Source organism: Podarcis bocagei, assembly GCF_964188305.1.
Source record: "Podarcis bocagei genome assembly, chromosome: 1".
Taxonomy (NCBI): Eukaryota; Metazoa; Chordata; class Lepidosauria; order Squamata; family Lacertidae; genus Podarcis; species Podarcis bocagei.
This window is the reverse complement of record NC_138125.1, coordinates 79,911,142-79,925,645: the sequence shown is the minus strand read 5'-3', so window position 1 is coordinate 79,925,645 and position 14,504 is coordinate 79,911,142. Positions and strand designations below refer to the sequence as shown.

Below are 14,504 nucleotides of genomic sequence, written 5' to 3'. Positions count from 1 at the left end.
GTAAATATAGCTCACATTCTCCTGCTTATTCCTAGCTTCTTTTCTGAGAACTGCTGGAAAAGATTACTACCTCCCTTCCTGTCTGGTATGTTAGGGCTCCCTGTGTCTTGATTCCAAGTTCTGGTGCACAAAGATGACTTCATACTTTAACCAGTTATGAGGTTTTGTGAGGGTTTATTGGTGGGAATGCCAAACATTGTCCCAAAACAGCAAGACTGAACGAAGAACACAAGAAGAATTCTCATAGCAAGCTCAGATATTAATGCAAAGTGTATACAGTCGTACCTTGGAAGTCAAACGGAATCCATTCTGGAAGTCCGTTCGACTTCCAAAAAATTTGAAAACCAAAGTGTGGCTTCTGATTAGCTTCAGGAAGCTCCTGCAGCCAATCAGAAGCTGTGGAAGTCCCGTCGGACATTCAGCTTCCAAAAATAGTTCACAAACCAGAACAGTCACTTCCAGGTTTGTGGCGTTCAGGAGCCAAAACGTTCGAGAACTAAGCTGTTCGAAAACCAAGGTATGACTGTTTATCACATTACCAATGAACCACATTACAATCTGATAAAAGCTTTGAGGAGGGTTTTTAAAAGTGAATGTATTAGAGGGATCTTTAGTGGCTATGCAGGAAAATTCTTACATTCAAACCAGTAATACTAATAAAAAGTAGTAGAATAATGAGGTATGTTTCCCATGAAAGATGTTGATATAAGCCTAAGAAAGCTTTTGATTAATAGAAGGGAATACAGTGGTACCTCGGGATGCGAACGGGATCCGTTCCGGAGCCCCTTTCACATCCTGAACGCAACGTAAGCCGTGATGGTGCGTCTGCGCATGCACAGGTCATGTTTTGCCGCTTCCCCACATGTGTGTGACGTCATTTTGAGTGTCTGCACATGCGCAAGCGGCGAAACCCCTGAAGTAATGCGCTCCATTACTTCCGGGTTGCCGCGGAGTGCAACTCGAATGCGCTCAACCCGAAGCACATTCAACCCGAGGTATGACTGTAATGGGTGCTTGAGAAAAGTAATATTATTAAGTGTTCTGAAACTATGCAAGTGGTAAGTGATAAAAAATACTTGTGTTTTATCTCAGCCTGTAAACCTGTCCTCAAATAATACTGTATTGTGTTGTTGTTTTTTAAATATCAGCCAGGTAAGAACTTTCAAGTCTCAGTGACTCTGATCCGGCTCCAATATATGGCATACAAATGCTAGAGTCACCATATTAGTCTCTGCCAGGAAGCACACACACAAAAGTGGCATATGAAAGACCTGCATTTAAAGCTTATGGCACAATGAATCTTTAAGGTGCTAAAAGAAGGTATATGCTAGAGGAACAGATGGTCCTGACTGAGAAAGTATATCCGCATCCATCACAAAAGATGCAGTCCCTTCTGCCATTGTACACTCTCTTTTAGCTAGTACAAAGTGGTCTTAAAAAAGCATGACACACTTTCCAGCGCCAATATCCTTCCAAATTCCTGGGTTAGCATGAAATAAATTAAGAGAGCTATTGTGATTTGAATTAGAATTTTATTCCTATGGGTTATATTTTTATTCAACTTTGTTTACTGTTTGTTTTAGTATTATGGTTTGCTATGGTTTCATAGAACCATGTGTTGTTGTTAGGGAAAGTGATCTATATACTAGACTAAAATGGAAAAGTTCAATGATATATCTTTTGATTTTAATATGTTGTTTTAGATTAGATGGTTTTTATTTCAACAAGTAGGGGGACGCAGGTGGCGCTGTGGGTAAAAGCCTCAGCGCCTAGGGCTTGCCGATCGAAAGGTCGGCGGTTCGAATCCCTGCAGCGGGGTGCGCTCCCGTCGTTCGGTCCCAGCGCCTGTCAACCTAGCAGTTCGAAAGCACCCCCGGGTGCAAGTAGATAAATAGGGACCGCTTACAAGCGGGAAGGTAAACGGCGTTTCCGTGTGCGGCTCTGGTTCACCAGAGCAGCGATGTCACGCTGGCCACGTGACCCGGAAGTGTCTTCGGACAGCGCTGGCCCCCGGCCTCTTGAGTGAGATGGGCGCACAACCCTAGAGTCTGGCAAGACTGGCCCGTACGGGCAGGGGTACCTTTATTTCAACAAGTAGAGGAGGCCAATCATAATCCCATTATGTCTTTATTGCAGGAATTTTGAGGCGCAGGGTATGGCCCCGTCAAAGAGATATGCCAAAATCCGCTATGATTTCACTGCTCGAAATGCCAATGAACTTTCAGTGCTGAAGGAGGAAATTCTGGAGGTAAAAGAATGGAAGAAGTGCAGAAACACACCATAGATTTAAAGCACACCCGACACAAGTTTAAAGCACATGAGTTCCCCAAAGAATCCTGGGAACCATAGTATTCCCCTCACAGTGCTACAATTTCCAGCACCCTTAAACTACAGTTCCCATGATTCTTTGAGGGAAGTCATGTGCATTAAATATACTTCAATCAATCAATCAATATCCTTTATTCGACCGATAGTCAGAAATAAAACACAATAATTATAAACTATAACATCATAGGGGTACATAAATAAGGTAGGGCCACAGTACTAGACCTCTCACAGATAACCCACATCAAGGCATTCAGTTATACGTTTCCGACACTTGAGTGCCAGGAAAAGAAATTTAGCCACTGACAAAGTTGTTTATTAAATATATTTTAAATCTATGATGTGGATTTGCCCCAAGACATTATTATTGGAAAGGGTCAGTTGATCACCCTTGCTATGCACCAATCCTTCTGCCCTCCATGACAATAATGCTATATAGAATATATTGTTACAAGAAAGAAGATTCCAACTAAACATCAGCAGGAACTTTCTGGCAGTAAGAGCTGTTTTACACTGCAGCCGACGCCAACAAGAGGAGGTGGACTCTCCTTCCTTGGAGGTTTTTAAGCAGAGGTTGGGTGGCCATTTGTCATATATGATCTAGTTGAGATTCCTGCATTGCAAGGGGTTGGACTAGATGACCCTTCAGGGTCCCTTCCAAGTCTACAGAAGGAGAGAGCATACACTGTGTGTGCAGAATTCACAACAATACACTATGTTAAACTAAAGTGTTGGAGAGACTGCTCATACGGCCCACATTCTCTATTTTTAAAGAACTAATAGGGATGAATCAGCAGTGAGCTGAAGGCAATGTGGTTTGGGAGATGGAGACCAGAAAGCAGAGGGAAGAAGTGGATGTAAATTTACCTGTTCCTTATTAGCAAGACCTTCCTATAGGCTACACAGGCATTTTGGAGCAAAAGTCTTTACAGGTTCTTTAGGATAGGAACAGGAAGAGTACGTTTGATGCTTTTCAGTATATTGGTGAAAGGAAAGAAATAAAAATGGCAAAGGAGTTACATAAAAGTCATCATAGAAACACAGAATTGTAGAGTTGGAAGGGACCACAAGGGTCATCTAGTAGTCCAACCCCCCGCAGTGCAGGAATCTTTTGCCCAATGTGGTGCTTGAACCATTAATTACTTTTTCCCAGCTGATGAATATTTTTTTAACATTTGCAGGTGTTGGAAGATAATAAACAGTGGTGGAAGCTGCGAAATAGAAGTGGGCAGGCTGGTTACGTCCCATTTAACATCTTGGATCTGGTGAAACTGGAGGATTATGGGCTAATTGAACAGGTGAGATTTAGCCATCGATTCATCGCACTCAGACTCTAAAGCAGTTACTTTAAATAATCACCAACTCACTCTGATAGTGTCTACAAAATACAGGTTTGTCCTAGGTATAAATTCTTCTTAAATATAAATGAATGTGAATAAATAAATTTGTGCATGTGTTCAGTCTTGAATGCCACATGAACCTGCAATGTAGCCATACATTTGATTATTTTTATTATAGGGAGATCAGAGGGGCATATATAGTTCTCTTCCCCAGTTTCATCCTCATGGCAATCCTGTGTACAACCTTCTTATGGTTCTTTAGAGTTGGGGCTGGCAGCCTTTCAAATAGACCACTGTCCTCTCACAGGACTGTCCTCTGTAAAGGACCTAATGCCTTCGCATAAATAGCGAAAGGCCCATCTCCACTGTCAGCTATACCAAGTGCCCAACAGCAGTCTAGTATGTTGGAGTTACCAGGATGCTCATCAGCTGGCAATTAGGAATATCTGGGGTCAACACAGAATGAAAGTGGAGACTCCATAGATCATGCAGCAGCAGCAGCAGCAGCAGCAGCAGCAGCAGCAGCAGCAGCAGCAGCAGCAGCAGCAGCAGCAGCAGGAAGAAGAAGAAGAAGAAGAAGAAGAAGAAGAAGGAGGAGGAGGAGGAGGAGGAGGAGGAGGAGGAGGAGGAGGAGGAGGAGGAGAAGTGGCAGTGCTGTGATAGTTCAGTTCTTATAGATCTTCATCCCAGCAATTGGGAATGGAAGACAGTAGGAATGTGTTTAAAAGGAAAGCATTGCACTTAATGAGACACCTTTTTATTTTTTTTATTTGTAGAAATACAAAGGAGACTTGAGTCCAAGGGGAACTGGACCATCCAGCCCCTCACATAAGTTACCTGCCAGCTATGCTGGGGAAATGCTCGCCCGGAATTCTCCTGATGCCAAAGAACGTAAGTATACAATTGTCGGAATGCCTAGCACTCTGAACAAGCTGTGTTTTATATTTTCTGACATAGTATGCAACTGATATTATAAAGGCCAAAAACCCTGATCTTTAGTCTGAACACTTCAGCTAAAAACCACTTCATGTGTGAAAATTTGTACTTTGGTTTCAACTTCCAAAATACAAGGGGTGGGGGGGGGGAGTACCACATATAGCATCACACATATGTATAAAGGGCAATTTGAAAACCTACATTATATAAATGCAGCCTTGATCCTTGCCCAGTTGCTGGAATGAAACACATGTGATTTGTACATCATGATCTTTTTAACTAATCTGAGAGAACATATTGTGCACATATAAGTGTCAAAACCTTAGATCAAAATGTTACATAAGAAATGGCCCCTGGATATTTGATGTTCTTTTCCTCTCAGTTAAAATGCTCAGTGTGTGCCATCACTTTAAACATAAATTCTGGTGGGAGTCGTTAAAATCAGTCATCATAACTGTAGACTAACTGCAAATGACATGCAAATACTCACAGAATAACCTTAGCCCTATTCATTTTTTTAAAGAGAAGAACTTTCAGGGGAAGGAATTTGGAGTGGGAGAGGTGTGAGAGCAGGGTGCATATTGCTCTCCCTATTCATACCATGACTCCTAGCTACTTTTCTCCATGTGGGGCTTAACATGTGCGTTTAGCCATACAAACACCTGGAGGTGAACTTGGAGCAGAAAAAATGTGGGTGGGGAAAAGATTAGGCATTTGTTTTTCATGTGTACTTAACTCCACAGGATAGATGCAGAAGTAATACTGCTTGCTTATCCTAACCTGAATACTCACGTCTATTTACCTAAACTGGTTAAATTGATATAAAAGGGTAACGCTTCAATTTGAACAAATTGGTTTTCATTTGTGCTTTGTGGGACTGCAAATTTCAGACCAACCAACTAAAGCTTTAGCTGAAGTAATGGCTGGGGGATGATTTTAATTAGTGAGGTAAAAAAAATTAAGCAATGCAGATGAGAGAGAACTTGTAATTTTTGGAAGCAATATTGGTTCTGGTGTGTTTGTTAAAATAGATGGTAAGGAAACTATTGAAGTTGGCCTTTCTTTCTAATAACAAATGGTTGCTTTTGTTTGTTAAATTCCAAGTTCTTGTTCATTCTTCAGTATGTAGAAGCCTATGAAGATTTGGTAATTTGCAAATACATTTAAATTTTAACCAATTAATTGACAGAGATAGATGATTAAATAATTGTTCATTGAAGAATTGTTCATTAATCAGTTTGACAACCCTTGTACTCTCCCTCCCCTTCTCTCCAAATTTATGTGCTGTTTTTAGAACTGATTCATCATATGGATGAGGTCAATGATGAACTGCTGAAAAAGATCACCAATATCAAAGTACAACCACCCCAGAGAAACTTTAAAGTAGAGAAGACTCAACAGGTTCATGTGCCTCTGACCTTTGAATCCAATGCTGAGGAGGTCAAAGCATGGCTGGAAGCAAATTCTTTCAGCAAAGGGTGTGTTCCTTTTTCTGCTCTTCTTTCCTTCTCCTCTTGTATCATGTGAGGTTAACTTGGGACAGTGGAATAAAAAGTTTTCTTAATAACTAAGTTACTTGCACAGCAGGGGTGCGGGGAGAGAACAAATTCAGAAGGGAGTCCTGCACTCCAAACCACATGTTTTCTCAGGTCTCTGTTGTTTTGAGAGCTTCTTTCTTCTATCTTCTTTCTTCTGGAATAGTCCAGCTGGTTGGAGGAGGGACATTTCAGAGGAACACAATGTAAAACTTGTTTGCAGATCACTGGAGTGTGTGTGCTCAGTTTTACTCTAGTAGCAAGGGAATGGGTTGTGTTACCTCCACAGTTAATCTTGCAATAGTCAGAAGTTAATATGCCATGAAAGTGATGAATGGGCACTTGGACAGTCTGTTCATTATATGGGGGTGTCAATACAGTATCAGGTTGAACCATACAGATGGGAGCATTATATTTACCTAGAATAGCATACAGAGGTGGCAGCACCCACACTGCTAAAGGGGCTGAAGAAAGGGGTCTAAAAGTATTTACCATCATGTGCTCTGAAGGTTCCATAGCCGGGGAGCTAAGCCTCTTCTCAAATTTCTTACACCTCGAGCACTGAGAAGCTGGCTAAGGGACCTTCTCAAATGAGCTTTGAGCTTAATGAAACTTAAGAATGGAGGCCAAAGTTATGAAACATAACCAAATTACCTGTGCATTCAGAAACCCACTTGGCAGCTATTGGACTTTGAGGGACAAGATGTCATTGATGGCCTCCTGTCTTTTTATTTAATCTCTCAAACCTAGTAAGAATTTGAATAAAGCTACTTGTTTATGTTTTCCCAGAACTGTGGACCATCTTGGCATACTAACAGGGGCACAACTTTTCTCTCTGAACAAAGAAGAGTTGAAAAAAGTATGTGGAGAAGAGGGTGCCAGAGTGTATAGTAAAATCACAGTCCAAAAGTCTCTCCTAGAGGTAAGATGGCACATTATTTATTAGGACAAAAATATAAGATGGCTTCAAGATGGTAAACATTTGAAGGCTGCATCAAGACTGTAAAAAGTGGGTAATAAGAATATTGTTATTGAAGCTAGTTCCTCCTACAGAAGGAGAAGTTGTAGTGCTTGGACTAACAGACTCTGTTTCTCTGGTACAAGAATTCCAACCAATTTGCTATTGTAAATAAGCTTAGGGCAGAAGCAGGCATTCATTATTTTTCCACATTCAAAGCAGAATGTGAATTTTCAGAGCAAGATACATTTTCCAAGGAGCTGATGAAGTTTGTTCCCCAACATTTTTAAACTTCATTGACAATACTAGGTTACTTGTCACGGCCTGCGCTTTACTGTGATGTTTCATTGGACTGTGCAGGGTTGCCAAGTTTCAAGCAACCCAAAAACATTTCGGGAAAAGAAGTGACTGAAATGCAATGGTAGTTTCAAAAAACAGTAACTCAAAAACTAGTTGCCAGCATTTGAAACTTTAGACACCACTTAAATATACATGTTCGACTGTTTGACAGATAAGTGAATATCATGGGTAAACATGCTCTCATGCCCGTGGTACATTTTAGGGCCTAAAAATTGCCCATTGTGTCAGGGGTGGAGAACCTGTAGTCCTTTGGATATTATTGGACTCCACCTCCCATCACTCCCAGCCACCATGGCCAGTGATCTGGGATAATGTGAGTTGGAGTCCCATAACATCTGGAGGCCCACACTTGCCTTAGTCTTCTTTAGCTGTTGTGATCTTCATTAGTTCTATAAGCTATCCTGATTCGTGATATATTGCAGTCTCTATGTATTGATGCATATCCCATCTCTGAAAGGAACTGTATGTTGAGCTAACATGATATAGTATAAAAGTTATTGATGCTACCATCAATCAGTGATGAATATGCTTGTGTGCAGCATTCCTGAGATTTTATTCAAAATGTATCGGTGAATTTATCTGTGCAGTTATTCCTTTGACAATCAGCAACCAAAGCTGGAGGAATGGCAACCATAAAATGGACCCTAAAATAGTGATGAAATAAGTGGGGAAGTAGTGGAGAATTGGCTGGTTGTGCAGGAGTTTTACAGTTAGGCAAAGTGTAGAAATGTTGCCGTGACATCTATCAAGTTTTTTTATTGAGAAACAGATACAAAACCCACAACTTCAGTGTTTAAGGCACAATAGTTTCTGTAGGTCACAGCTGTGAGCTTTCACCTCTGTTCCTTCCTTTCGTCGTTCACCAAAGTCACTCAAATTAGAAATTTGTATAGTAACTCAAAGGTCACTGAAAAGTTTGCATTCTTTATCTTTTGCTTTTATTCCAGAAAAGCAGAGGGGAGTCGGAGCTTCAAGAAATCATGAAACGACGCCAAGAAAGGATTGATTCTGCTATTTAAGTTTTATCTTCTTATCCACCCCCCCTTGCCCCAACACTGTTCACACACACTTGCAAAAAAACAAAAACAAAAAACAAAAAGGGAAAGAGAGCAAAACAAAGAAAAATGGGAAAAAAAGACTGCTGGAATCAGCACCTAAGCAATGTAAATTGCCATCTAGATTGACTGTTCCTTCAAGCACTGTTAGTGAGGCCATGCTCCCTCACTAACGTGGCATGTATTGGGAGAGAGGTTCTAGTATTGTATGAAGTATTATTTTTATATCTCTATATTTTATACATAAATGTTATGTGCGTGAAGTTCAGAGCATGGTAAGGATAGGAACTGACATTCCGAGCAAAGGCTGGATTGAAGCAAAATGGCCTCAAAATGATCTATGGCAGTCAGCTTCCTGTGTGGCCCTTCACTATTTTCAAAAAGCCTCATAGAATGGGCTGGGGGCAGAAATGATACAAGCCTATAAGGATGTTCTGAGGCCCTGTATTTTGAAAACTACAGGCCGGCTGACCATTCAGTTGTGTTTTTGTACACAAAGCCTGGATTAGCCTAAAGTGGGAAGGGGAGGGGAGAGATTACTTCTGGGTCCACTGTTGTGATGTGTTATATTAAAAAAAAACCAACACAAGACAAGATGATGATCAACTAGCAGGCAAGTGATTTAAAGTTGGTTTTGGATTTTTCTAGAATGAAGTTGGCAACCAACTCGTCTTTTCTCCCTCCCTAGCTCTAAACTGCATTCACTGCATCAACAGGGTACAAGGAAGCCATCATGTACCAAACATAGCCACGGTTTATCTGAGGGCAGTTTTAATGTCATAACCATTAACTGCTGTATCTCCAGGGAAAGTTGTAATATGAGCTAAATGCATATTCTGAAGTCCTTTGATAAACTTTTGGCCTAGCAGTTGCATTGGTGTCCCTGCCTCCCCACCCACCACCCCTCTAGTCCTCATACCTTCAAGTCTCCATCATCATATTTGGGACTAACTCTGAATGCCTCCATTCTTGCAAAGTCAAGACCCCACACAGTGCTATTGTGACCCTTAAGGGATGGAGTATCCATGATGCTTAGGTAATTAAATATTCAAACTATCATGAAAAAAGGAATGTCAGCAGTGTGGATCACATTGGAATTGGTCATTAGCACTGTATACATATATATATTCATCATATGCCTTTTCTCACTGATTGATATTAGAAGAAACCTAGAATCTTTACATTTTGTGCTTCCCATTATTTCACCCATTACTAAGCAGTGCCTAGAATAGGCTTTACAGTGAAGAATGACCTTTTGCAACTTGTAGATGAATGATAATAGCTAGTTACTAAATACAAGAGTTGGGACAACTTTCTCTCTCTCCCTGTACTATACAAGACTATTGTTTTCAAGAAAGAAGTGGAGCTGAAAAGAATGGCAAATGGATGCATAGTCAAATTTCCTTTGTGGCAACCTATTAATTGTGTAATAGTTAATAGGTAAAAAGTCTTTGCACTCGTCCTTATGAGCTACAGCATTACCCAGTTGATCATAACCAATCAAAAGACGATTGAAAATATGAGATTTAATTTCAACCCGATGTGCATTCACCATCCTCAAAGCATCCAGCTATCCAATTTACAGATTATATGGCCTATTAGACAAATTGGGTTGTATTCAATGTAGCACTTAGCAGCGCTTTCCGTGAGCAGAACAACTTCCACTTGCACAGTGGTACTTTCCCTCCTCTCCCTTCCCATGCACCCCCTAAATCTGCTCTGGGTTTCCCCCAACCTTCCAGAGCAGATTGGGGGATGGCACGAAGGGTTAGGGCTGCAAGGGAGATGGGAAGTCCTGCCATGCAACATCATTCCACTTGTGCATTTAGCTGAATACTACCCATTCATGTCTAGAGAAAATTGTAATGAATTGCAACTTCCATTAAATAAAAAGTTTTCAGTCCATATGATGAAGAAGAAAAGGGTGAGAAAGTTCATGCAGTACATGCTGTACCTGCCTGGAACCCCTAAGACAATATAAAGGCACTCCAAATTATATTTTTATAATTCTTAGTTTCATGCTGCAGTTTGATAGTAATAGAGTTTGCAGTCAGTTCATCATGCTAAGATGCAGATGCCACACTGCTCCCTTTTATAGCCAATTATCACCTTTGGACAATTAGATATAAGCCAAACCCCACAGCAGCAGTGGCTCTCAGATGCTTTGTCTTGTTCTGTACATATTATAGGGGATGACTGACTATACCTTTCTCCCACACTTGCTGGGAAACTACTTACCCCAGCATTGTAAAGCATGCAGTTAACATGCGACCACAATCTGTAACAATAGCTGGTGATGGTGGTGGTCAATAAAACTTTATTTAAGCTTTAACGTCTAGTAGTACATCTGGAAATAGAAGCCTGACAAACTTGTATGAACAAAAATGACTGCTACATGCTCTCTTAATTAGACTTTTGAAGTCTGAAAATGCAAATGTATTTAACCTATAGCTGATTTCTACAATGACTTGCAACATGTAGCCTGTACATGGTATGAACAGCCCCATTATACTGTCATTAAAGAAGCTTGATTCCTTTGCATGCCTGGAGAATTTTGCAGGACCAAGCCTTTATGAAATACACACATAACTGCTTTATGTTCCTTCATCTATTACTATTATTTGTACATTAGCCACAGTGGATTTAGATTATCTGTACATAAAATGTAGTCAAGGTTCCTAAGAACAAAAACTCATGAAGGTATAACTAGATGAAAATTATGTTCACATTATATATTTTAATGGTAGCTGCGCATAGATAATTAAACATGTTAAAAATCAGAGCTAGTATAAAGTTTATATTATGTATGGAAGATGGCAAGTATATCCTTAGCAGAATATGCACTTATTTTTGTTTAACAGACTTACAGAGCTGATCAAGCAAGCAAAATGCTTGTTATAGAGAGTGGCAGTAATGAAAGTCTAGCAAAGTAAAACAAAACCACGTCTGAGCTCCCTGAAGGGTGAGATACAAATATAAAAAATTAATAAATTGCTCTGCTCTAATATTTTGATGTGTGTTAACAATGGCTAACATTAATAAAAGTGGACATTCTAATTCTGTTAAATCTGTGGTGAACATATTATTGGGTATACTGCTGGTAGACCCATTTGGTAACACTACTGTGGCCACACATACAGCCATAGAATAGTCCTATCTCAGACAAGTCAGTGGACCAACCATTGACTTGGTGACTGCATTTGATAAACCATGTTAACTGGGAGTATTTGCTGCATATCTAATGGAAAATACCTTTATCTTTGCGGGATTAGACGTATTTGTTCAACAAAACATGACTTGATTAATGATGCTGAACTGTATGTATGTACTGTAAACGGGGGTGGCAAGATGGCTGAAAAATTAAAAGACAATTTACCCATGGTTTGTGTTTATTTCTAAACATGTGTCAAATTTGTAGTTTAAAATTGCACCCTTTATTCCAGTTGCTAGATTAATGCTGCACAATATTTGAACCTACAAAAATGTTTAGTTGTTGTTGTTTAGTCGTTTAGTCATGTCCGACTCTTCGTGACCCCATGGACCAGAGCACGCCAGGCACTCCTGTCTTCCACTGCCTCCTGCAGTTTGGTCAAACTCATGCTGGTAGCTTCGAGAACACTATCCAACCATCTCATCCTCTGTCATCCCCTTCTCCTTGTGGCCTTCATCTTTCCCAACATCAGGGTCTTTTCCAGGGAGTCTTCTCTTCTCATGAGGTGGCCAAAGTATTGGAGCCTCAGCTTCACAATCTGTCCTTCCAGTGAGCACTCAGGGCTGATTTCCTTAAGAATGGATAGGTTTGATCTATTGCAGTCCATGGGACTCTCAAGAGTCTCCTCCAGCACCATAATTCAAAAGCATCAATTTTTCAGCGATCAGCCTTCTTTATGGTCCAGCTCTCACTTCCATACATCACTACTGGGAAAACCATAGCTTTAACTATATTTATAAGCTAATCCATGTGCATGTTTCCCACTTGAATGGAATTAGCCATTAGTCTTGGTGTCTAATTGTCTTAGTTGTCTAGGAGGCACCTGCATTACTGAGTTTCTGAGAGTGCTGCTTATAAATGGGGGCAACAGCTTACTAAGAAGGTGCTTCTGGGCTGGGACTAAATACTGTAAACATTTCATTGAGATATTGCCAATGGGACATTGGCAATGGTTTTTGTATTTTTGTTTAACTTAGTGGATTTTCCTGAGTAAATGGCCATTTGCTATTCATGTATTGCACAAACCAGAAGCACAAGATTGGGTAATCCAGAACACTGTACAAAATGCAGCTTTGAGCTTTCCCTGCACATTTGTGCCAGGTTAATGTAAACAAGAAAGTTGAAAGGGAATGTACACTGTAGCTGGTGTAGATTTTACACATGTAGTTACAGGACAGCTCAAGCAAGCTCATTTCTTATTCCATGGGCTCTTGTAAGCCACCACTTATTTCATCAGATCATCTGTACACAACAGCTGACTTTATCAGGTGATCATCTGGTGAGGTACACTATTGCCTATAAGAACTTACTGCAGTTAACCAGTTTCAATGCTACTGTAGTTTGCTTGCTTCTGATCTAGTGGCTTCTTGGGGGTAGAGAAGTTCTAATGCAAGCAGGCAAGACCTCAAGCAATATTATGTACAGTGAATTGCAGAACTGAAGCGGTTGGATGCTTGTGCAGTAAAACTAAGACATGCAGTCTCGCAGGTCAATGGTGTGTTCAGGTGAACACTCAAAAAGTGTAGATGGGTGGGGCGCACAAGCAAGCCCTATCTCCAGCACGCTCATTCTACCCCTTCTCAGTTCTCAGCCTTCACCTTGTGTTGCACAAGGAAGTCTGCAGGGAAGTCGTAGATTGTGCAGAGAAGTCTATTTGCATTCAAGGCAATTTGAGTAGACACTCTGTGTGTGTGTGTGTGTGTGTGTGTGTGTGTGTGTGTGTGTGTGTGTTGTACACAAGGATGTTAGTGGCAAAGCTTGCCACTTATTTTTCACTTTCAGTGCCTGCATGTTTAGGCAAATGCCAGAACGAGCCTACAGAGATTTGTAGTTCTTTACACGACACGTCCTTTCAAGAACTACCAGTTCCTTGTACTTAGGCAGGAGGGGTAAAGTCAGTGGGAGGGAGAAAGCACCATAATAATCAGGGACATTGATTCCAGTGATGAAAGGCAAATCCAAGCCATTCATTTAAAGCACAAAACTACTCCCTTGCAGGCCCTTGAGTACAGAGTACACGGTCTGCGTTCAAACGTGAGTTTAACGTCTAGTTCACACACACGCACAGCTCAGGGCCTAGGTAGTTCGTCTACTGAGTGTGTTTTTGAAAGAGTGTAATAGGAATTTTGTGGTCTTGGATATATGGTGGTGTTCGTGGGTGTGCCAACCAAGCACATACATAGATCAGCACAGGAAGGCCAACCTGGAACCATTTTGATTCCTAAACTGACCAAATCTTTTCTCTGCAAGGTCAAAATGGAAAAGCTTCCCCATTGTCTTTTCCTTCACAAATCCTGTCTGTGTTTGAATAGGGTGTGAGCCTGTGACCTGGCCCAGGAACTAAGTATTTATCATTACAAAAGACTGGCCAGGCTACCCAGGAAATCCAATCAAGTAACCTGCCAGGCAGGAGATAAACAAGGACAAGAGAAAAACAACATTTAAATTTCTGTGATGTAGGTGGGATGTATCTGGGAGGTGGTCTTAGGTTACACCCCTTCTGTGATGTATGTATGATGTTTCTGGGGGTGGTCTTGATCTACAGGGTGGCAATTTCAAAAGTCTGTATAAGGCCTTGCACACCATTTTTCTGGGTCCTCCTCCTTTCCTGGGTGTGAGGGGAGCACCCTGTTGCAAGAGATCAATAAAGATCAAGCTTACTAGCTGCTTTGCTTCTCAATATTCTCTGGTTGGCCTCTGTTATTTTCTCCTACCAATAGGGAACCTATGGAAGGACTCTATACGGGCTCTTGGATACCCCATAAGGGAAAAGGGCAATTTTTG

At 40.9% G+C, this 14,504-nt stretch overlaps 1 protein-coding gene across 1 annotated transcript in view; it reads left to right on the top strand.

Moving 5' to 3' along the window:
• The window catches only part of EPS8L2 (EPS8 signaling adaptor L2), an 87,111-nt gene extending 75,221 nt beyond the window's left edge, over positions 1–11,890 (top strand). Inside the window, exons 16-21 of the mRNA XM_081202816.1 lie at positions 2,137–2,248; positions 3,507–3,623; positions 4,442–4,556; positions 5,896–6,079; positions 6,926–7,058; positions 8,402–11,890. Coding sequence (XP_081058942.1) covers positions 2,137–2,248; positions 3,507–3,623; positions 4,442–4,556; positions 5,896–6,079; positions 6,926–7,058; positions 8,402–8,473 — 733 coding nt within the window. The 3' untranslated portion in view covers positions 8,474–11,890. The remainder of the gene's footprint in view (positions 1–2,136; positions 2,249–3,506; positions 3,624–4,441; positions 4,557–5,895; positions 6,080–6,925; positions 7,059–8,401) is intronic.
• Positions 11,891–14,504: the final 2,614 nt, after the last annotated feature.